The following is a 16,085-nucleotide window of genomic DNA, read 5'->3' on the forward strand; positions in this document are numbered from 1 at the left end:
GGAATACACACTGCTAAAATATATAATAAATCACAGAAAGTTATCTGTGACCTAAGGGAACATTCCAAATTTAATCCAATCACTGGTGAGGTACCTTAATTAGGCAACAATTTCCCACTGACCAGATACAGGTTACTAATGGCAACCTCTACTGCAATGCTGGAATATGACTGAACTATGGCCCTCATTCCGAGTTGTTCGCTCGGTATTTTTCATCGCATCGCAGTGAAAATCCGCTTAGTACGCATGCGCAATGTTCGCACTGCGACTGCGCCAAGTAACTTTACTATGATGAAAGTATTTTTACTCACGGCTTTTTCTTCGCTCCGGCGATCGTAATGTGATTGACAGGAAATGGGTGTTACTGGGCGGAAACACGGCGTTTCAGGGGCGTGTGGCTGAAAACGCTACCGTTTCCGGAAAAAACGCAGGAGTGGCCGGGGAAACGGTGGGAGTGCCTGGGCGAACGCTGGGTGTGTTTGTGACGTCAACCAGGAACGACAAGCACTGAAATGATCGCACAGGCAGAGTAAGTCTGGAGCTACTCTGAAACTGCTAAGTAGTTAGTAATCGCAATATTGCGAATACATCGGTCGCAATTTTAAGAAGCTAAGATTCACTCCCAGTAGGCGGCGGCTTAGCGTGTGTAACTCTGCTAAAATCGCCTTGCGACCGATCAACTCGGAATGAGGGCCTATATCTCTAATATACCGTCACTGGCATCCCAGTGTGATATATAGGTCCAGTACTGGAGATCAAATAACAGAGGTACTGTAGTTCAATTTAACATCATTAGAAGGTACAGTATAGACACCGCTCCAGGTGGATACTCGAATGTAATGGAGAATGCAAGCACCGCCGGCGCTAGTATTAGGTCAGCGGCTCAGACAAGGTGGGCGGGGAATCATCTCTGTGAGGGGCCGCAGTCTCACCAGATGTTAGATGCTTGTATGCAGAGCCGGCCCTAACCAATATGATGCCCTAGGCAAGATTTTGGCTGGTGCCCCCTAGCACCGCCGCTATTTCTGCAGGAGATGCCTGGCATGAGTCAGCTGGCAGCTCGGCTAACGTTTGGCACCTTTTGTTTATGAAAATGCATCTTATTTGCATTACTATGTGGTTAGGACTCACAAGCAGCTTCTGCTGATTAAAATTATATGCAGCATGCCTATATTCTGTGAGCAACTGCGGCTGTATCTGCATACGAAATGCTACATTACAGTGATTTCCAGGAATACACTGCAAAGTAGCATTTCGTATGCAGATACAGCCGCAGTCACACACACAGAATATAGGCATGCCGTATATCATTTTAATCAGCAGAAGCTGCAGGTGCCCCTAAGCATACCAAATGCCATAGGCATTTGCCTAGATTGCCTATGCCTAAGGCCGGCTCTGCTTGTATGTCAGGGACCGCAATCACCACCAACGATTGAGCGTAGTTCAGCGGCTCTGTCCTGGCGGACGAGGGACTGTCTCTCTGAATAACCATGGTCTCACCACTTGTTAGGTGTTTGAGTGTGACCGAGACCGTAATCTCCGCCAATGCTGATACCGCTTCAGAAACTCTGTTTGGTAGACGGGATTGCGTCTCTCCAGATAATCATGGTCTCACCAGGTGTTATCAGCTCTCATGTGCAACATGAACTGCAGTTTCTCCGAGTACCAAATGGTGCTGGGTAGCTGTATTTGCAGGGTACTAGTGGGTGATTTCACAGTTAGCAATAATGGTGAGCAGCCATGATATTAACTTGATGGTATACCAAACCAGTGTGATCATGCAAGATAGCAATGCCAATAGGAATGACATCAACGCATTTCGTCCCATGTAATCCTGGAACTTCCTCAAGACTGAAGGGCTGTTTGGATCCCAGCCCTTTTATGCTTCCTTAATTGGAATAACGGATCTCAAATGTATTCACACAAACACATCAACACTATATCTTATTAAAGCAATAGATAATACAACAATGCACACATATAATATAATAGTAAAACATCCATTTTAATTATAAACAAGTCTCTTGTTTTGTTCATAAATACCCATTACATATAGTGCCTTCCCTTCCCAAAGCCAGAATTACCTACACTCATAGGTGCATATATCCAGATCCTAAAGACATTTATAGGAAAAGAACCCCCAAAAAATAAATTTAAAACAGACCAACTCTTATCGTTAGATGAACTAATCTAAAAAAGAATAGTCAAGGGCTTCATTTAATCCATTGGGCTTTAAGGTATCTAATTTAAAAATCCAGAATGATTCACCAAGACACAACTGTCGAAAACGATTCTCTCCCTCAGAGTATTATGAAACTGTTCCACTATGGTGAAAGTTAACCCTTTAGGGTCCCCATTATGATATTTTACAAAATGTCATGATACACTATGTTTTGGAGATCTATTAACTATGTTACATTTGTGTTCTCTGAATCGACTTTTAACAGATCTATTAGTTATTCCGACATATTGCAATAAACAAGACATTGCAGAACATAAACACAATAAGTAGATTCACAATTAAGATATTGTTTTATTGGGTAACTTTTACCATTAGTATTGGAGGTAACCAATTGAACTTTATTGTTCATATGACCACAAGTGAGACAGACCGACTTGTTGCAAGTGAAGCTTCCTAAACGTTACGGTGGAAGCCAAGTATTCTTTTGTATTTTCTTCTGTATTTTTAGATCACTAGGTGCTAAAATATTTTTGAGATTGATATTTTTCTTAAAAGTCACCTTCGGTTTTGCCCCTATATGGTCACGCAAAATGGTATCTTGTTTGAGTATTTAATAATTATCTAGTATAATCTTCTTGATTTTATTAGATCATACCACGAGGTTTGAGAATTTTCAAACACTTATCAATAAATGAGAATCCCAAATTACAAAAGAAATGGGTTGAAACATTAGACCATTGTTCTTTCTCATTGATGAGATTGCTTATTCAATACAGGAATGATAAGGTCTCTTAAGAGGGGTACTCACGGAGCGATCGCTGCTTTAAATCTAAGCAATCTGACTACATTGCTTAGATTTTAAGCATGATTTCTCCGTGTGCATGCAGGCTCAATCTAGCAGGTCGCTCATTTCACCCGCTGTGCTGAGCGGGATAAGAAATGTGTGCTGAGTGGTTCGCTCAGCACACATCTTTCCCCAAATCGGGCCATGAATACGACCCTTTAGGTAACTGAATTGATGAGATCAAAGAGGATATCCTCAAACATAAAGATCAGATAAGCTTTAAAGAAAAAGATGGACAAATAAATAATGAGAGTGGAGAAATCTGAAAAAGAAATTGTATTTACTAAGAAACAGAAATTTCAGAGGGACATGGAGGACTACAAAATAGACTCCATTAGAACTTATAATAAAAAGAACAGAGAAAGTAAAAGGGATTATACTCCTAACTATCAAACCCCTAACTGTCTAAATAAAAGACATTATCAACCTCAGAGAAAAAAATATTTTTCTCCTAGACCAGCTAGATCGTTTAGAATAGAAGAGCCACATGATAGGATTGATACACATGTGAGAGAGGGGAATATTAAACCTACTCATACACAAACGAAAGATAGGAACTGTCCTGATTCTACTAAGGATTTTCGTCATCTAACCAAATTTCATCATCCCAATCCATACGATACACTACACCAAGGGTGGGGAACCTCCGTCCCGCGGGCCGAATAAGGCCCGCAAAGCCGTTTGCTCCGGCCCACCCGCTTCTCCCAGTGAGACACGCCGCCGCTCAGTCCGGCGGCAGCGTGTCTCAGCTGTCAGTGTCAGGAGAGCGCGGCGGCGGCGTGTAGAACTTGAAACCAGCCGCCGGTTTGTGAGCCAATCAGAGCTCGTGGACCGGCAGCCAATCAGGAGCCACGGCTGCCGGTCCGCAAGCTCTGATTGGCTCTTGAACCGGCGGCTGGTTTCAAGTCCTACACGCCGCCGCCCAACATAGCCGCGCTCTCCTCCGTGTCCCGCCGAAAGGAGCGGTAAGTAGCACGGAAGGGGGGCCACTGTGGGGGCATCTGTATACCTGGCACTGTGGGGGGCATTTGTATACCTGGCACTGTGGGGGGCATCTGTATACCTGGCACTGTGGGGGGCATCTGTATACCTGGCACTGTGGGGGCATCTGTATACCTGGCACTGTGAGGGGCATCTGTATACCTGGCACTGTGGGGGCATCTGTATACCTGGCACAGTGGGGGAGCATCTGTATACCTGGCACTATGGGGGCATCTGTATACCTGGCACTATGGGGACATCTGTATACCTGGCACTGTGAGGGGCATTTGTACACCTGGCACTGTGAGGGGCATTTGTATACTTGGCACTGTGGGGGCATTTGTATACCTTGCACTGTGAGGGTCATCTGTATATCTGGCACTGTGAGGGGCATCTGTATACCTGTCACTGTGGGGGCATCTGTATACCTGGCACTGTGAGGGGCATTTGTATACTTGGCACTGTGGGGGCACTTGTATACCTGGCACTGTGAGGGGCATTTGTATACCTGGCACTGTGGGGGCAATTGTGGATCTGGCACTGCACTATTGGGGGCATATGTGTATCACGTCCCATTTTAACTGGCCACACCCATTTTTTGGCGCGTGCGCCGCCGGCGCTCACACACAGTACCTCTATGGGGCAGACCTGCTGGGGGGCAGGGTAATTTTTTAAGTTGAGAATTTTTGTATGGCCCCCGGAGAATTTTATAAATATCCAAATGGCCCTCGGTAGAAAAAAGGTTCCCCACCCCTGCACTAGACAAACCCCAAGAAAGCGCAGAGAAAGAGAGGAAGAAGAGGTGGATGAAAAAGAAATAAGGCGTACGAGATTCAGATAAACGAAACAGATAAAAAGGGTATTTACAATCTCTCCTCTCATGTTCTCACCACTGATCAGGTTACATTATTACAGAAAGGGCATTAAATTACGCCCCTACAAAAGAGACAAATATCTGAACTCTTTCTAGATCTGAACAATTTTACTAGGGATCTGTGCAGTAAGTGCTATTTTGCTGCTAAAAAACTAAACAATAAAAATACAGTTGATCAAGATTCTATAGGACTAACGATGAAACAGACAATGACAGTCTAGCCTGTTTAGAACACATTTTGAATGAAGGTGCGGGAAATGTCAAATTGTTTGATATTGAGGCACATACTGATTCTTGTAATGTACCTAAATGTAAAAGGAAGTCCCAATATTTTCTTTTGGAACATAAGAGTCCAGCCATTACAATATTTTATAATAAGACTCTTAATGAGCTTAAAACAATCTGTAAAAAATCTGGGAGGAAACAAGGCTGTCATTACTATATAAATCAAAATGTATATAAAACAGAGAGACTAGCTCTAAAGCAATTGAAAGATACTTTCTGTTTAATTATCAAACCTGCTGATAAGGGAGGAGGGATCATTGTTCAAAACAGAGATGATTATATTATGGAAGCCAATAGACAATTACAAAACAAAGATTCTTACATATCATAGGCTCTTGATCCCACTATTCCCTTTCAGTTGGAAAATAAAACTCTGTTGCATACAGCAAGGATGGAGAGCGCCATATCTGAGGATGAATTTTACTTTTTAGTGTGCACTTACCCTGTCACTCCTGTTTTTTACCACCTTCAAAAAATTCATAAGTCACTTGTATCACCACCTGGGTATCCAATAATTTCAGGTGTTGGGTCCCTCACATCTAATTTGTCATATTTTGTTGATGCACACCTTCAAAATCACTTTATTAATTTACAGTCACATATTAAAGAGACTAAGCATATATTACAAAAAAAAACATTAGAAATGAGCTGGACTAAGGGGTGGGGTTTCCTCACCCTGGATGTCCAGGCTCTTTATACGAACATACCACACCAATCTGGGGTGGATGCAGTTCATTAATATCTTGAGAGAGATCAAAGTTTGACAAATGCGCAACATGATTTTATATTACAATCTATATGGTTTTACACACTCACAATTATTTTTTGTTTAATGACACTTATTATTTACAGGCACTTGGAATGGCCATAGGGACCAGTTTTGCGCCAAGTTTTGCAAATCTCTATATGGGCCGCTTCGAGGAGGAGTATTTGTGGAGCAGTCCATATAGGGATAAACTGGTCCTCTAAGGCTGTTTCATAGATGATTTATTTATTATTTGGGAAGGTGGACCTACACGAGCACAAGATTTTGTTAATTATTTAAACATGAACACTTATAATCTTATTTTCACACACACTTTGATTTTGGTTCTATTAATTATTTGGATGTGATGCTCTCTATTCATGATGATGTAATTGTTTCCTCTATACTGAATCGGTTGGTGTGAGCAACCATTTGCATTATGATAGTGCTCATTACAAGCCCTGGCTTAAAAATATACCAAAAAAACAATTAATGAGACTGAGAAGAAATTGTACTCGAGATGAGGACCTCCATGAGCAAATGTTAATCATGGTTAGTCATTTTGAGAGAAGAGGCTATCCATTATATCTTTTAGAAGAAGCTGTAAAATATGCCAAATCCTTGAATAAAAATAAAAAGAGACCGGTTACATCAGATAATTCCATTAATACTTCTTCTGGACAAAAGAAAAATTACACAGAAGCTACGACTAATCTGGTGGACTCAGTGGAATCAGTGACTTTTTTTTATCTAAGTTTAATTCTAAATCTAATCAAATCAAGAAGATTATACTAGATAATTATGAAAGGGAGGCGGTCAACATCCCACTGGACGGGATCCCGGCGGTCGAAATACCGACGCCGGAATCCCGACCGCCACAATCCCGACATATTCTCCCTCCGTGGGTGTCCACAGGGGTGGCTGCGTTCCGCTCGCCACCCCTGTCGGGATTGTGTGGGCGGGATTCCGGCATCGGTATTTTGACCGCCGGGATCCCATCCAGCGGGATTACGTACTGATCCCTTATGAAATACTCAAACAAGATTCCATTTTGTGTGACCATATAGGGGCAAAACCAGAGGTGACTTTTAAGAAAAATATCAATCTCAAAAATATTTTAGCACCTAGTGATCTCAAAATACAGGAGAAAATACAAAAGAATACTTGGCTTCTGCTGAAACCTTTAGGAAGCTTCACTTGCAACAAGTCAGTCTGTCTCACTTGTGGTCATATGAACAATAAAGTTCAATTGGTTACCCCCAATACTAATGGTACAAGTTACCCAATAAAACAATATCTTAATTGTGAATCTACTTATTGTGTTTATGTTCTGCAATGTCCTTGTTTATTGCAATATGTCGGGAGAACTATAAGATCTGTTAAAAGTCGATTCAGGGAACACAGATGTATCATAGTTACTAGATCTCCAAAACATAGTGTATCATGACATTTTGTAAAATATCACAATGGGGACCCTAAAGGGTTTACTTAAACCATAGTGGAACAGTTTCATAATACTCTGAGGGGGGTGGATCGTTTTCGACAGTTGTGTCTTGGTGAATCATCATGGATTTTTAAATTAGATACCTTAAATCCCAATGGATTAAATGAAGCCCTTAACTATTCTTTTTAAGATTAGTTCATCTAACGATAAGAGTTGGTCTGTTTTAAATTTTTTTTTTTTTTTCTGTTCTTTTCCTATAAATGTATTTAGGATCTGGATATATGCACCTATGAGTGTAGGTAATTCTGGCTTTGGGAAGGGAAGGGAAGGTCCTATATGTAATGGTTATTTATTAACAAAACAAGAGACTTGCTTATAATGAAAATGGATGTTTTACTATTATATTATATGTGTGCATTGTTGTATTATCTATTGTTTTAATAAGATATACTGTAGCGTTGATGTGTTTGTGTTAATACATTTGAGATCAATTACACACACGTGGGTTATTACCCGCAGGTTATTCCAATTAAAGAAGCATGAAAGAGCTGGGATCCAAACAGCCCTTCAGTCTTGAGGAAGTCCCGGGATTACACGGGACGAAACGCGTTGATATCATTCCTATTGGCATTGCTATCCTGCACAATCACACTGGTTTGGTATAACATCAAGCTAATATCACGGCTGCTCACCGTTATTGCTAACTGTGAAATCACCCACTAGTACCCTGCAAATACGTCTACCCAGCACCATTTGGTACTTGGAGTACTGCAGTTCATTTTGTACATGAGAGCTGATAACACCTGGTGAGACCGTGATTATCTGGAGACACGCAATCCCGCCCACTAATCAGAGTTTCTGAACTGGTATTAGCATTGGCGGAGATTACGGTCTCGGTCACACTCAAACACCTAACAAGTGGTGAGACCATGGTTATTCGGAGAGACGCTCCCTCGTCCACCAGGACAGAGCCACTGAACTGCCTTTAAGCGTTCCTAACATACAAGCACCTAACATCTGGTGAGACTGCGGCCCCTCACAGAGACGCTTCCCCGCCCGCCTGGTCTGAGCCACTGACCTAATACTAGCGCCGGCTGTGCTTGCGTTCTCCATTACATTCGAGTATCCACCTGGAGTGGTGTCTATACCTTTTAATCATGTTAAATTGAACTACTTCTGTTATTTGATCTCCAGCACTGGACCTATATATCACACTGGGACGCCAGTGACGGTATATTGGAGATATAGTTCAGTCATATTCCAGCATTGCAGTAGAGGTTGCCATTAGTAACCTGTATCTGGTCAGTGGGAAATTATTGCCTAATTAAGGTACCTCACCAGTGATTGGATTACATTTGTACTGTTCCCTTAGGTCACAGATAACTTTCTGTGATTTATTATATATTTTAGCAGTGTGTATTCTCTTTGTGATTTTCGTTGCAGGAAAAAGCATTTAAAAAGTTATTAATTGATACTTTGTATACTCATGCTATTAGCTATATGTGAAAAGTTAAATTTTTAAAGTTGCACATTTCATGGTTACAACTATATCAGATGAATGAATTTGTTACTAAATATCTGATATATTTTCTTGTGCATTATTATTTTAAAATTTAAAGTAAAATATTGATGATTTCAAAAAAGCAAGTCTCTTGAAGTGATCTTTGTGTGAAAGCGGGCACATATATATTTTTCATATATATTTATATATTTTTGTATTCTGTATACCGAGCGCAGTAATCCTCTGTGTGTATTTAAGTGACACAGGCTCTTGCAAAGCCTGGTTTATCTGCAGCTGGTAATACCTCAAAAATTAATTATATAATAATTTGCGCCAGGAGTTGGGTGGTTTATTTCACTAAAAATCACTCGTATGGACAGTGACTACTCATTTGGAAAGTTTTATTTAGTAGTAATACTGGGTCACGGTTACTTTGCTTAAAAAAAAGTTTGTTTGCATGGGAAACAAACCATACAGTATAGCTTTATTGCAATTCAAATTGTAAAGCGCAACGGAATTTGCTGCGCTATATAAGAAACTGTTAATAAATAAATAATAATAAATAAATAAACAGTTATTTGCATAAAATTGTGCTCAATTATGCCCAGAGAAGGCGACCAATACATGTTATCATAAAATATCTGAAAGGCATTCTAACAATTCTATAGTGTTAATGCATTCATGACATAACAATATAGCCCTACTGGACACTATAGCTATATTGGACTGGTGTGGGCACTGATAAAGCAAGTACAATACACTGTCTCTGTTTACTGACAGTCCCTCAATTACGGTCTAGCTTAGGCCACAATATAATACCAGGAACTCTGGTAGCAGAGTTGAATAAATGTTCCTTTTAAATATCCTCCTCAGTAAGAGTGTCTCTGTAATATGCCTTATGGTTACTGGGTGGTAGAATTGAACTAGTATGAAAGTTGGTTCTATATATCACAGCTGTGGGTGGCTTGTTATCTATCATAAGGCATGCAGGCCTCCTAACTAGCTGATGTCTGCCTGCAAAATATCAATAATGTAGTCCCTCACTGGACTGCAGAATATCCATGTACAGCACTCCATATTCTGTAACTCAGCGTTCTTACAATACTATCATTGTGTTGAGTAGACTATTTCACTGACACAGTCTCAGGCACACTAAAGGGCTTGGCTCAGCTGCAAGACAACCTGACTGGCTGCTGCAAGTCTCTCTCACTGTTGAAATGTAATGTGTGGAGGCTATGTGCTCCTTTCGAGTGTTCTATAGGGTCTCTGTCACACTGCCGGTTACTACCACACTTGCCTTCCTAGTCATACTAGGCTGTCTGACTCTCCTGCAGGCTGGCAAGTGTCAGTGAACACATGGGCTCTTCAGCTACCTGGCTGCTGCTGGCACACACTCCTCTCTGAAATGCAAGCTGGCTCCCTGGCAACACACACTGCTCAGCTCCATCTTCTCAGAGCATCTCCCTCTGAACAGGCTCCTCACCCTCAAGTTCACAGGTCAGCCTGTTGCTGGGTCTCTGGATTGTCCTGCTCTCTAATGCAATCCCCTGGGCCCTAATGTTCCTATGGAAACTGCTGAAATTACCAGATAGGGGAAACAGTTAACCCCTGCATTACTCAAGCTTGCTTGACCCAGGCAGCATTTACATCATAATGCAGGCAGTAGACTCTTAAATGATAGATCCTGTCCAAATGATTTCTTGGTGGGGTACCACATACCAACCCACAAGAATTCACAAGCATTTTACATGTCCTCATGCAACTTTAACAGTCACTTAAAAGTCACAAGCAACAAGTCTCTTTTTTCATTTTTGTATTACAATTAAAATTTGAACAAGAGATAAGTACAGTACGTACAGTAGTTACAGATTGCACTCTACATCAAAAGCTGACACTAAACACCTAGAACACATTTATTCCTCTTCCCTGACCTCCATATAGCCTGTTGCAACATGAATTCAAACTCCCTACCACTTACGGTGGTGTATTTGCAGTCTGGGCCATGCTTCTCTCCATAAGGATTTATCTTGGCCTCCTTAGCTACACTAGGGTTTTCTGCAAGGGCCTTAAGTTCAGACTTTAACATATCTGAATCTGGGTCACAAATGCAACATTATCAATCAAAGATAAAGGTTGGGATATATAACACATCGTATTTTGAATGCAATGCTTCCTGCCACTCTTCACAAGCAGAATACTGCTTATTAATGCCATATGCTTGAATAAAATCACAAAGGACAGCTCTCCAGGTAAAAGTTGTCCTCTGCAATAGACAGACTTATGGGTTTAGGACCCAGCAATGCTTCTGCGCATGCGTGGAGTGCTGCACGTGCTGTGGATAGTTATGGGAGGGATCCAATTGGATTCCTGTTAGAGGGAATCACATAGAAGCCCACAGACTTTTATGGGGATAGCATTGCCCACCACATCCAAGCCCCAGAATGTATTGCATTCTGGAGCTTGGTGCATTTGCAGTAAGTGGCCAAACCTCCAAAAACTGCATTTTTCGGAGGCTTGGCCACATTTTTAGCATTGGTGTATCCCTCCCAAAGTCTTTTCATATAGACTGAAGCACAGAATGTACAGAAGATAACACTACTGTAGTATAGTTTTTAAAACAGACTTGTCACATACAAGAGAGATTACTACCTTGTTCCTCATGCCTCAACGCTGTCATTACCTCATCTAGGATGGGATGCAGCATAGCTAAAAATGCAGACAATCCTCAGAAAATGCCATTTTCAGAGGTCTGGCTGCTTACCAAATAAGCACCAAGGTACGGAATTCAATGCATGCTGGGTCTTGGATGCGGAGGGCTACGCCATCTTTAGATGGCATTACCCACAAGAAGCCTTTGATTCCCCCTGAGAGGGATCCAATCAGATTCCTCTGAGCACCTCCCACTATGCATGCACAGAATGACTCCCAGGTCCTAAACCCAGAAGTCCTTCTGCCACAAAGGACAGCTCTTACCAGGAATATCTGTGATTTTCTTCAAGTATACAGCATTAATAAACAACGTTATGCTTGAGAACAGTGATGAGATGCATTGCATTCAAAATGCGAAGTGTCTTGCAACCCACCCATAATGTCTGGCATCACTGTGTGTAGGTACTTTGTATATTTATAATCATAATGGCTTAGAGGCTCACAGAGCAGTGTTAGACAGCGTGAGATATATGATGGAAGACTTGTATGTAAACCATTGTATGATTTTATTCCATGTTATAGTCTTTACGTTATACTCATTTTTCTTATAATATCAGTCATTGCTCCTTTTACATCCTTGTTTCTCAAAGTGTAGATCAGAGGATTCAGCATTGGGGTTACAACAGTGTAGAACAAAGTGGCTATCTTGTCTTGGTTAGATACATAGATTGCCCCAGGCCTCATGTACATAAATATAATTGTGCCATAAAACAAGGACACCACAATAATGTGTGAAGCACAAGTGGAGAAGGCCTTTCTCTGTCCCTCGGATGTACTTATCTTTATAATGCTGGAAATGATGTAGCAGTAAGTGACTATGATTAGTACAAATGGTCCCATGACAACAAAGATGGCACATACAAAGATAACGATCTTATTGACAGAGGCATCAGCACAGGCTAGCTCCAATACGGAAGGCACCTCACATAAAAAATTATTAATTACATTAGGACCACAGTAAGGCAGCCATAATGCAAAACATGTATGTATTGCTGAGTTTATTATACCTCCCAACCAAGACCCAGTTGCCAACCTAATGCACAAGATGGGATGCATAGTAGTAGTGTAATGTAAGGGGCTGCATATAGCTGCATACCGGTCATAGGCCATTGATAGCAAGAGATAGCACTCAGTCCCTCCTAGAGAGAGAGGGATAAACATCTGGGTGGCACAAGCATTAAATGAAATGCTCTTGTCCAATGATAAAAGGTTTCTGAGCATATTGGGAATGATGCTGGACGTGTACCAGATATCTAAGAAGGATAGGTTTCTCAAGAAGAAATACATAGGTGTGTGGAGCCGGGTGCTGACAAGGCTTATCCATATTATGAGGATGTTACCAATCAGTGATGTCATGTAGAATGTCAGCAGCAGAGCAAATAGAGGAACCTGCAGGTTCTGCTGGCTGGTCAGCCCCAACAGAATAAACTCCATCACTGTGGTGTGGTTCCCGGTGCCCATTACTGTCAACAGCAAGAATCTGCAAGCAAAATACAATGGTGTAAGTACATGACAGCACTGCACACCTGCTAAGAGGTTACTTGTTACATTCACAGTTTTATCTCTCTAGGGGGTAAATTTACTATTATTCGTGTTTTGGCCGAGATTAAACATGGCTGGTTACTTACGTACCTGGGCGTATTTTTAAAATAAAATCCTGGTAATTTACTAAGCTCCTGTATTTGCTGGATTTGTGTTTTCCGATGATGTATGCACCATCAGTGATGGACCTGTCCTGGTTCCAAAAATACAGGGGGGAAAAGGACGTAGGAGTGCCCCATATTTTTAAAACCAGCACTGGGCTCCACTAGCCATGGAGGTAATGCCACAATCAGGGGACACATTTATACTGGTCCCTGCGGCCATAGCATTTCCCCCCAACTTGTCAGCCCTGACCGGGGTTTCCTGGTGGAGTAGGGGTCCCCCAATAAAAAGTTCCCCTCACTCCAGGGCACCCAAGGACCTAAGTCTTTCCAAGTTTGGCCGATGGTCTATTTACATAGGTGTGTGCAGGGGGGGTTCCTGGTGCGCACAGGCACCCCCTAATGTCTGTCACCCCCTCACACACGCCTGCTGCAGTGATCGGCGATCACCGAGTGTGCTCATTCCTGTCCTCCGCCCGTTGCGCCCGCCACCCCCTCTGCTCAGCCTGGCTGCCCGGACACCCGGGACAGTTAATGATTCATTTGTATGGGTGCAGCATCACTGACGTAATCCTACTCCCAGTTCCTCTAACCTGTGTGATGTGTTGTGATGATGTTATGCCACGCACATACCCGCTCATGCTCCCACCCACGCTCTCTCTCTCCTCATCATGTGCCACGCCAATGCCACAGAATACAGCATTCCTCTTGGAGGAGAAGTTCAAATTCAATATCAAAATATATTTCGAGAGATTAGGGTATAATCTATTGTAATACAATATACAAATTTAACATATAGTAAACAGATTTTTATATATATATATATATATATATATATATATATATATATATATATAAAATCTGTGCATCAATTCTCTATATTATTTCGTTTGCACTGAGTGCCAATATGCGGAGGTAGACACACCTGATAGGTGTTGTTAGCCATGCCCAATAGGCGGTGCTAAATACGCCCTTCTAATCGTGCACCCCCTAATAAAATTTCCTGTGCACGCCTATGTCTATTTATTTGTACATGTCTGCTCTACCATATTTTTCATGTCTATTTGAGCAAACAAATTATCAAGATGGAATTGATGGTCGTGATTATCAACTCGAATGATCACAAATTATAGTAAATTTACCCGTAGAAATCTCTAAATATTATACTGTTGGAACAAGTTGATATACTAAACTTTACAGTAGATTTCAGAAACCAGGAATAGCAGCACCAAAACTAAACTGATGTCACCATTATTTTGTTATTAATTGCAGTTTGTAAGACAACTCTGGATGCTAAAAGAATTTCTTATAGAATATCCCTGAGTTTCAAATTTGGTCTCTGAGAGGTTTCCCAATTTGTTCCACAACTAACCAACAAGATAGCTTCTGTGAGCACTAGATGCAGGACAGGGTGTGTGTTTTTATTTTGTATATGGTAAGATTTACTGAAGGAGATTATTAAATACAAGAGTGAAAAAAACAGAACTATTCTGAATGTGTTTTGGTTAGTCACATTGGGTGCAATGTGTGCACTAGTTTATGCACTTTTCTACAATGTCATACATACTGAACATAACCATAGGCACCACAATTAACTGATATTAAACTAGCATATAATTAGGCAGAATTATAATTAAGAAACACCAAGGATTTACCTCTTCAACTGGCCCAAAATGGGAAAGTAAGGAAGTATAGATTAAAAGGTTTTCAGCCATAAGGCAGCAGGAAAGTTACTAACATTTGGATATAAAAAATATAGCGATAAATAAAACAAATGTGAAATATTACCTTTATTTAGAGATGAGCGCCTGAAATTTTTCGGGTTTTGTGTTTTGGTTTTGGGTTCGGTTCCGCGGACGTGTTTTGGGTTCGAACGCGTTTTGGCAAAACCTCACCGAATTTTTTTTGTCGGATTCGGGTGTGTTTTGGATTCGGGTGTTTTTTTCAAAAAACACTAAAAAACAGCTTAAATCATAGAATTTGGGGGTCATTTTGATCCCAAAGTATTATTAACCTCAAAAACCATAATTTACACTCATTTTCAGTCTATTCTGAATACCTCACACCTCACAATATTATTTTTAGTCCTAAAATTTGCACCGAGGTCGCTGTGTGAGTAAGATAAGCGACCCTAGTGGCCGACACAAACACCGGGCCCATCTAGGAGTGGCACTGCAGTGTCACGCAGGATGTCCCTTCCAAAAAACCCTCCCCAAACAGCACATGACGCAAAGAAAAAAAGAGGCGCAATGAGGTAGCTGTGTGAGTAAGATTAGCGACCCTAGTGGCCGACACAAACACCGGGCCCATCTAGGAGTGGCACTGCAGTGTCACGCAGGATGGCCCTTCCAAAAAACCCTCCCCAAACAGCACATGACGCAAAGAAAAAAAGAGGCGCAATGAGGTAGCTGTGTGAGTAAGATTAGCGACCCTAGTGGCCGACACAAACACCGGGCCCATCTAGGAGTGGCACTGCAGTGTCACGCAGGATGTCCCTTCCAAAAAACCCTCCCCAAACAGCACATGACGCAAAGAAAAAAAGAGGCGCAATGAGGTAGCTGACTGTGTGAGTAAGATTAGCGACCCTAGTGGCCGACACAAACACCGGGCCCATTTAGGAGTGGCACTGCAGTGTCACGCAGGATGTCCCTTCCAAAAAACCCTCCCCAATCAGCACATGATGCAAAGAAAAAGAAAAGAAAAAAGAGGTGCAAGATGGAATTGTCCTTGGGCCCTCCCACCCACCCTTATGTTGTATAAACAAAACAGGACATGCACACTTTAACCAACCCATCATTTCAGTGACAGGGTCTGCCACACGACTGTGACTGATATGACGGGTTGGTTTGGACCCCCCCCAAAAAAGAAGCAATTAAT

General features: G+C 41.6%; 1 protein-coding gene across 1 annotated transcript; it reads right to left on the reverse strand.

Moving 5' to 3' along the window:
- Positions 1–11,909: 11,909 nt before the first annotated feature.
- On the reverse strand, positions 11,910–13,033 carry LOC134935169 (olfactory receptor 2G3-like). The gene has a single exon (XM_063930404.1). It carries the CDS (start codon positions 13,024–13,026, stop codon positions 12,091–12,093), a length of 936 nt encoding a protein of 311 aa, XP_063786474.1. The 5' UTR covers positions 13,027–13,033; the 3' UTR covers positions 11,910–12,090.
- Positions 13,034–16,085: the final 3,052 nt, after the last annotated feature.

The sequence above is a fragment of the Pseudophryne corroboree genome, chromosome 6 (genome assembly GCF_028390025.1).
Source record: "Pseudophryne corroboree isolate aPseCor3 chromosome 6, aPseCor3.hap2, whole genome shotgun sequence".
In the NCBI taxonomy this organism is placed as follows: domain Eukaryota; kingdom Metazoa; phylum Chordata; class Amphibia; order Anura; family Myobatrachidae; genus Pseudophryne; species Pseudophryne corroboree.

Excerpts from the sequence above, each read along its gene's own strand:
- LOC134935169 (XM_063930404.1), bottom strand. The coding sequence starts at position 13,026 with ATGGGCACCGGGAACCACACCACAGTGATGGAGTTTATTCTGTTGGGG.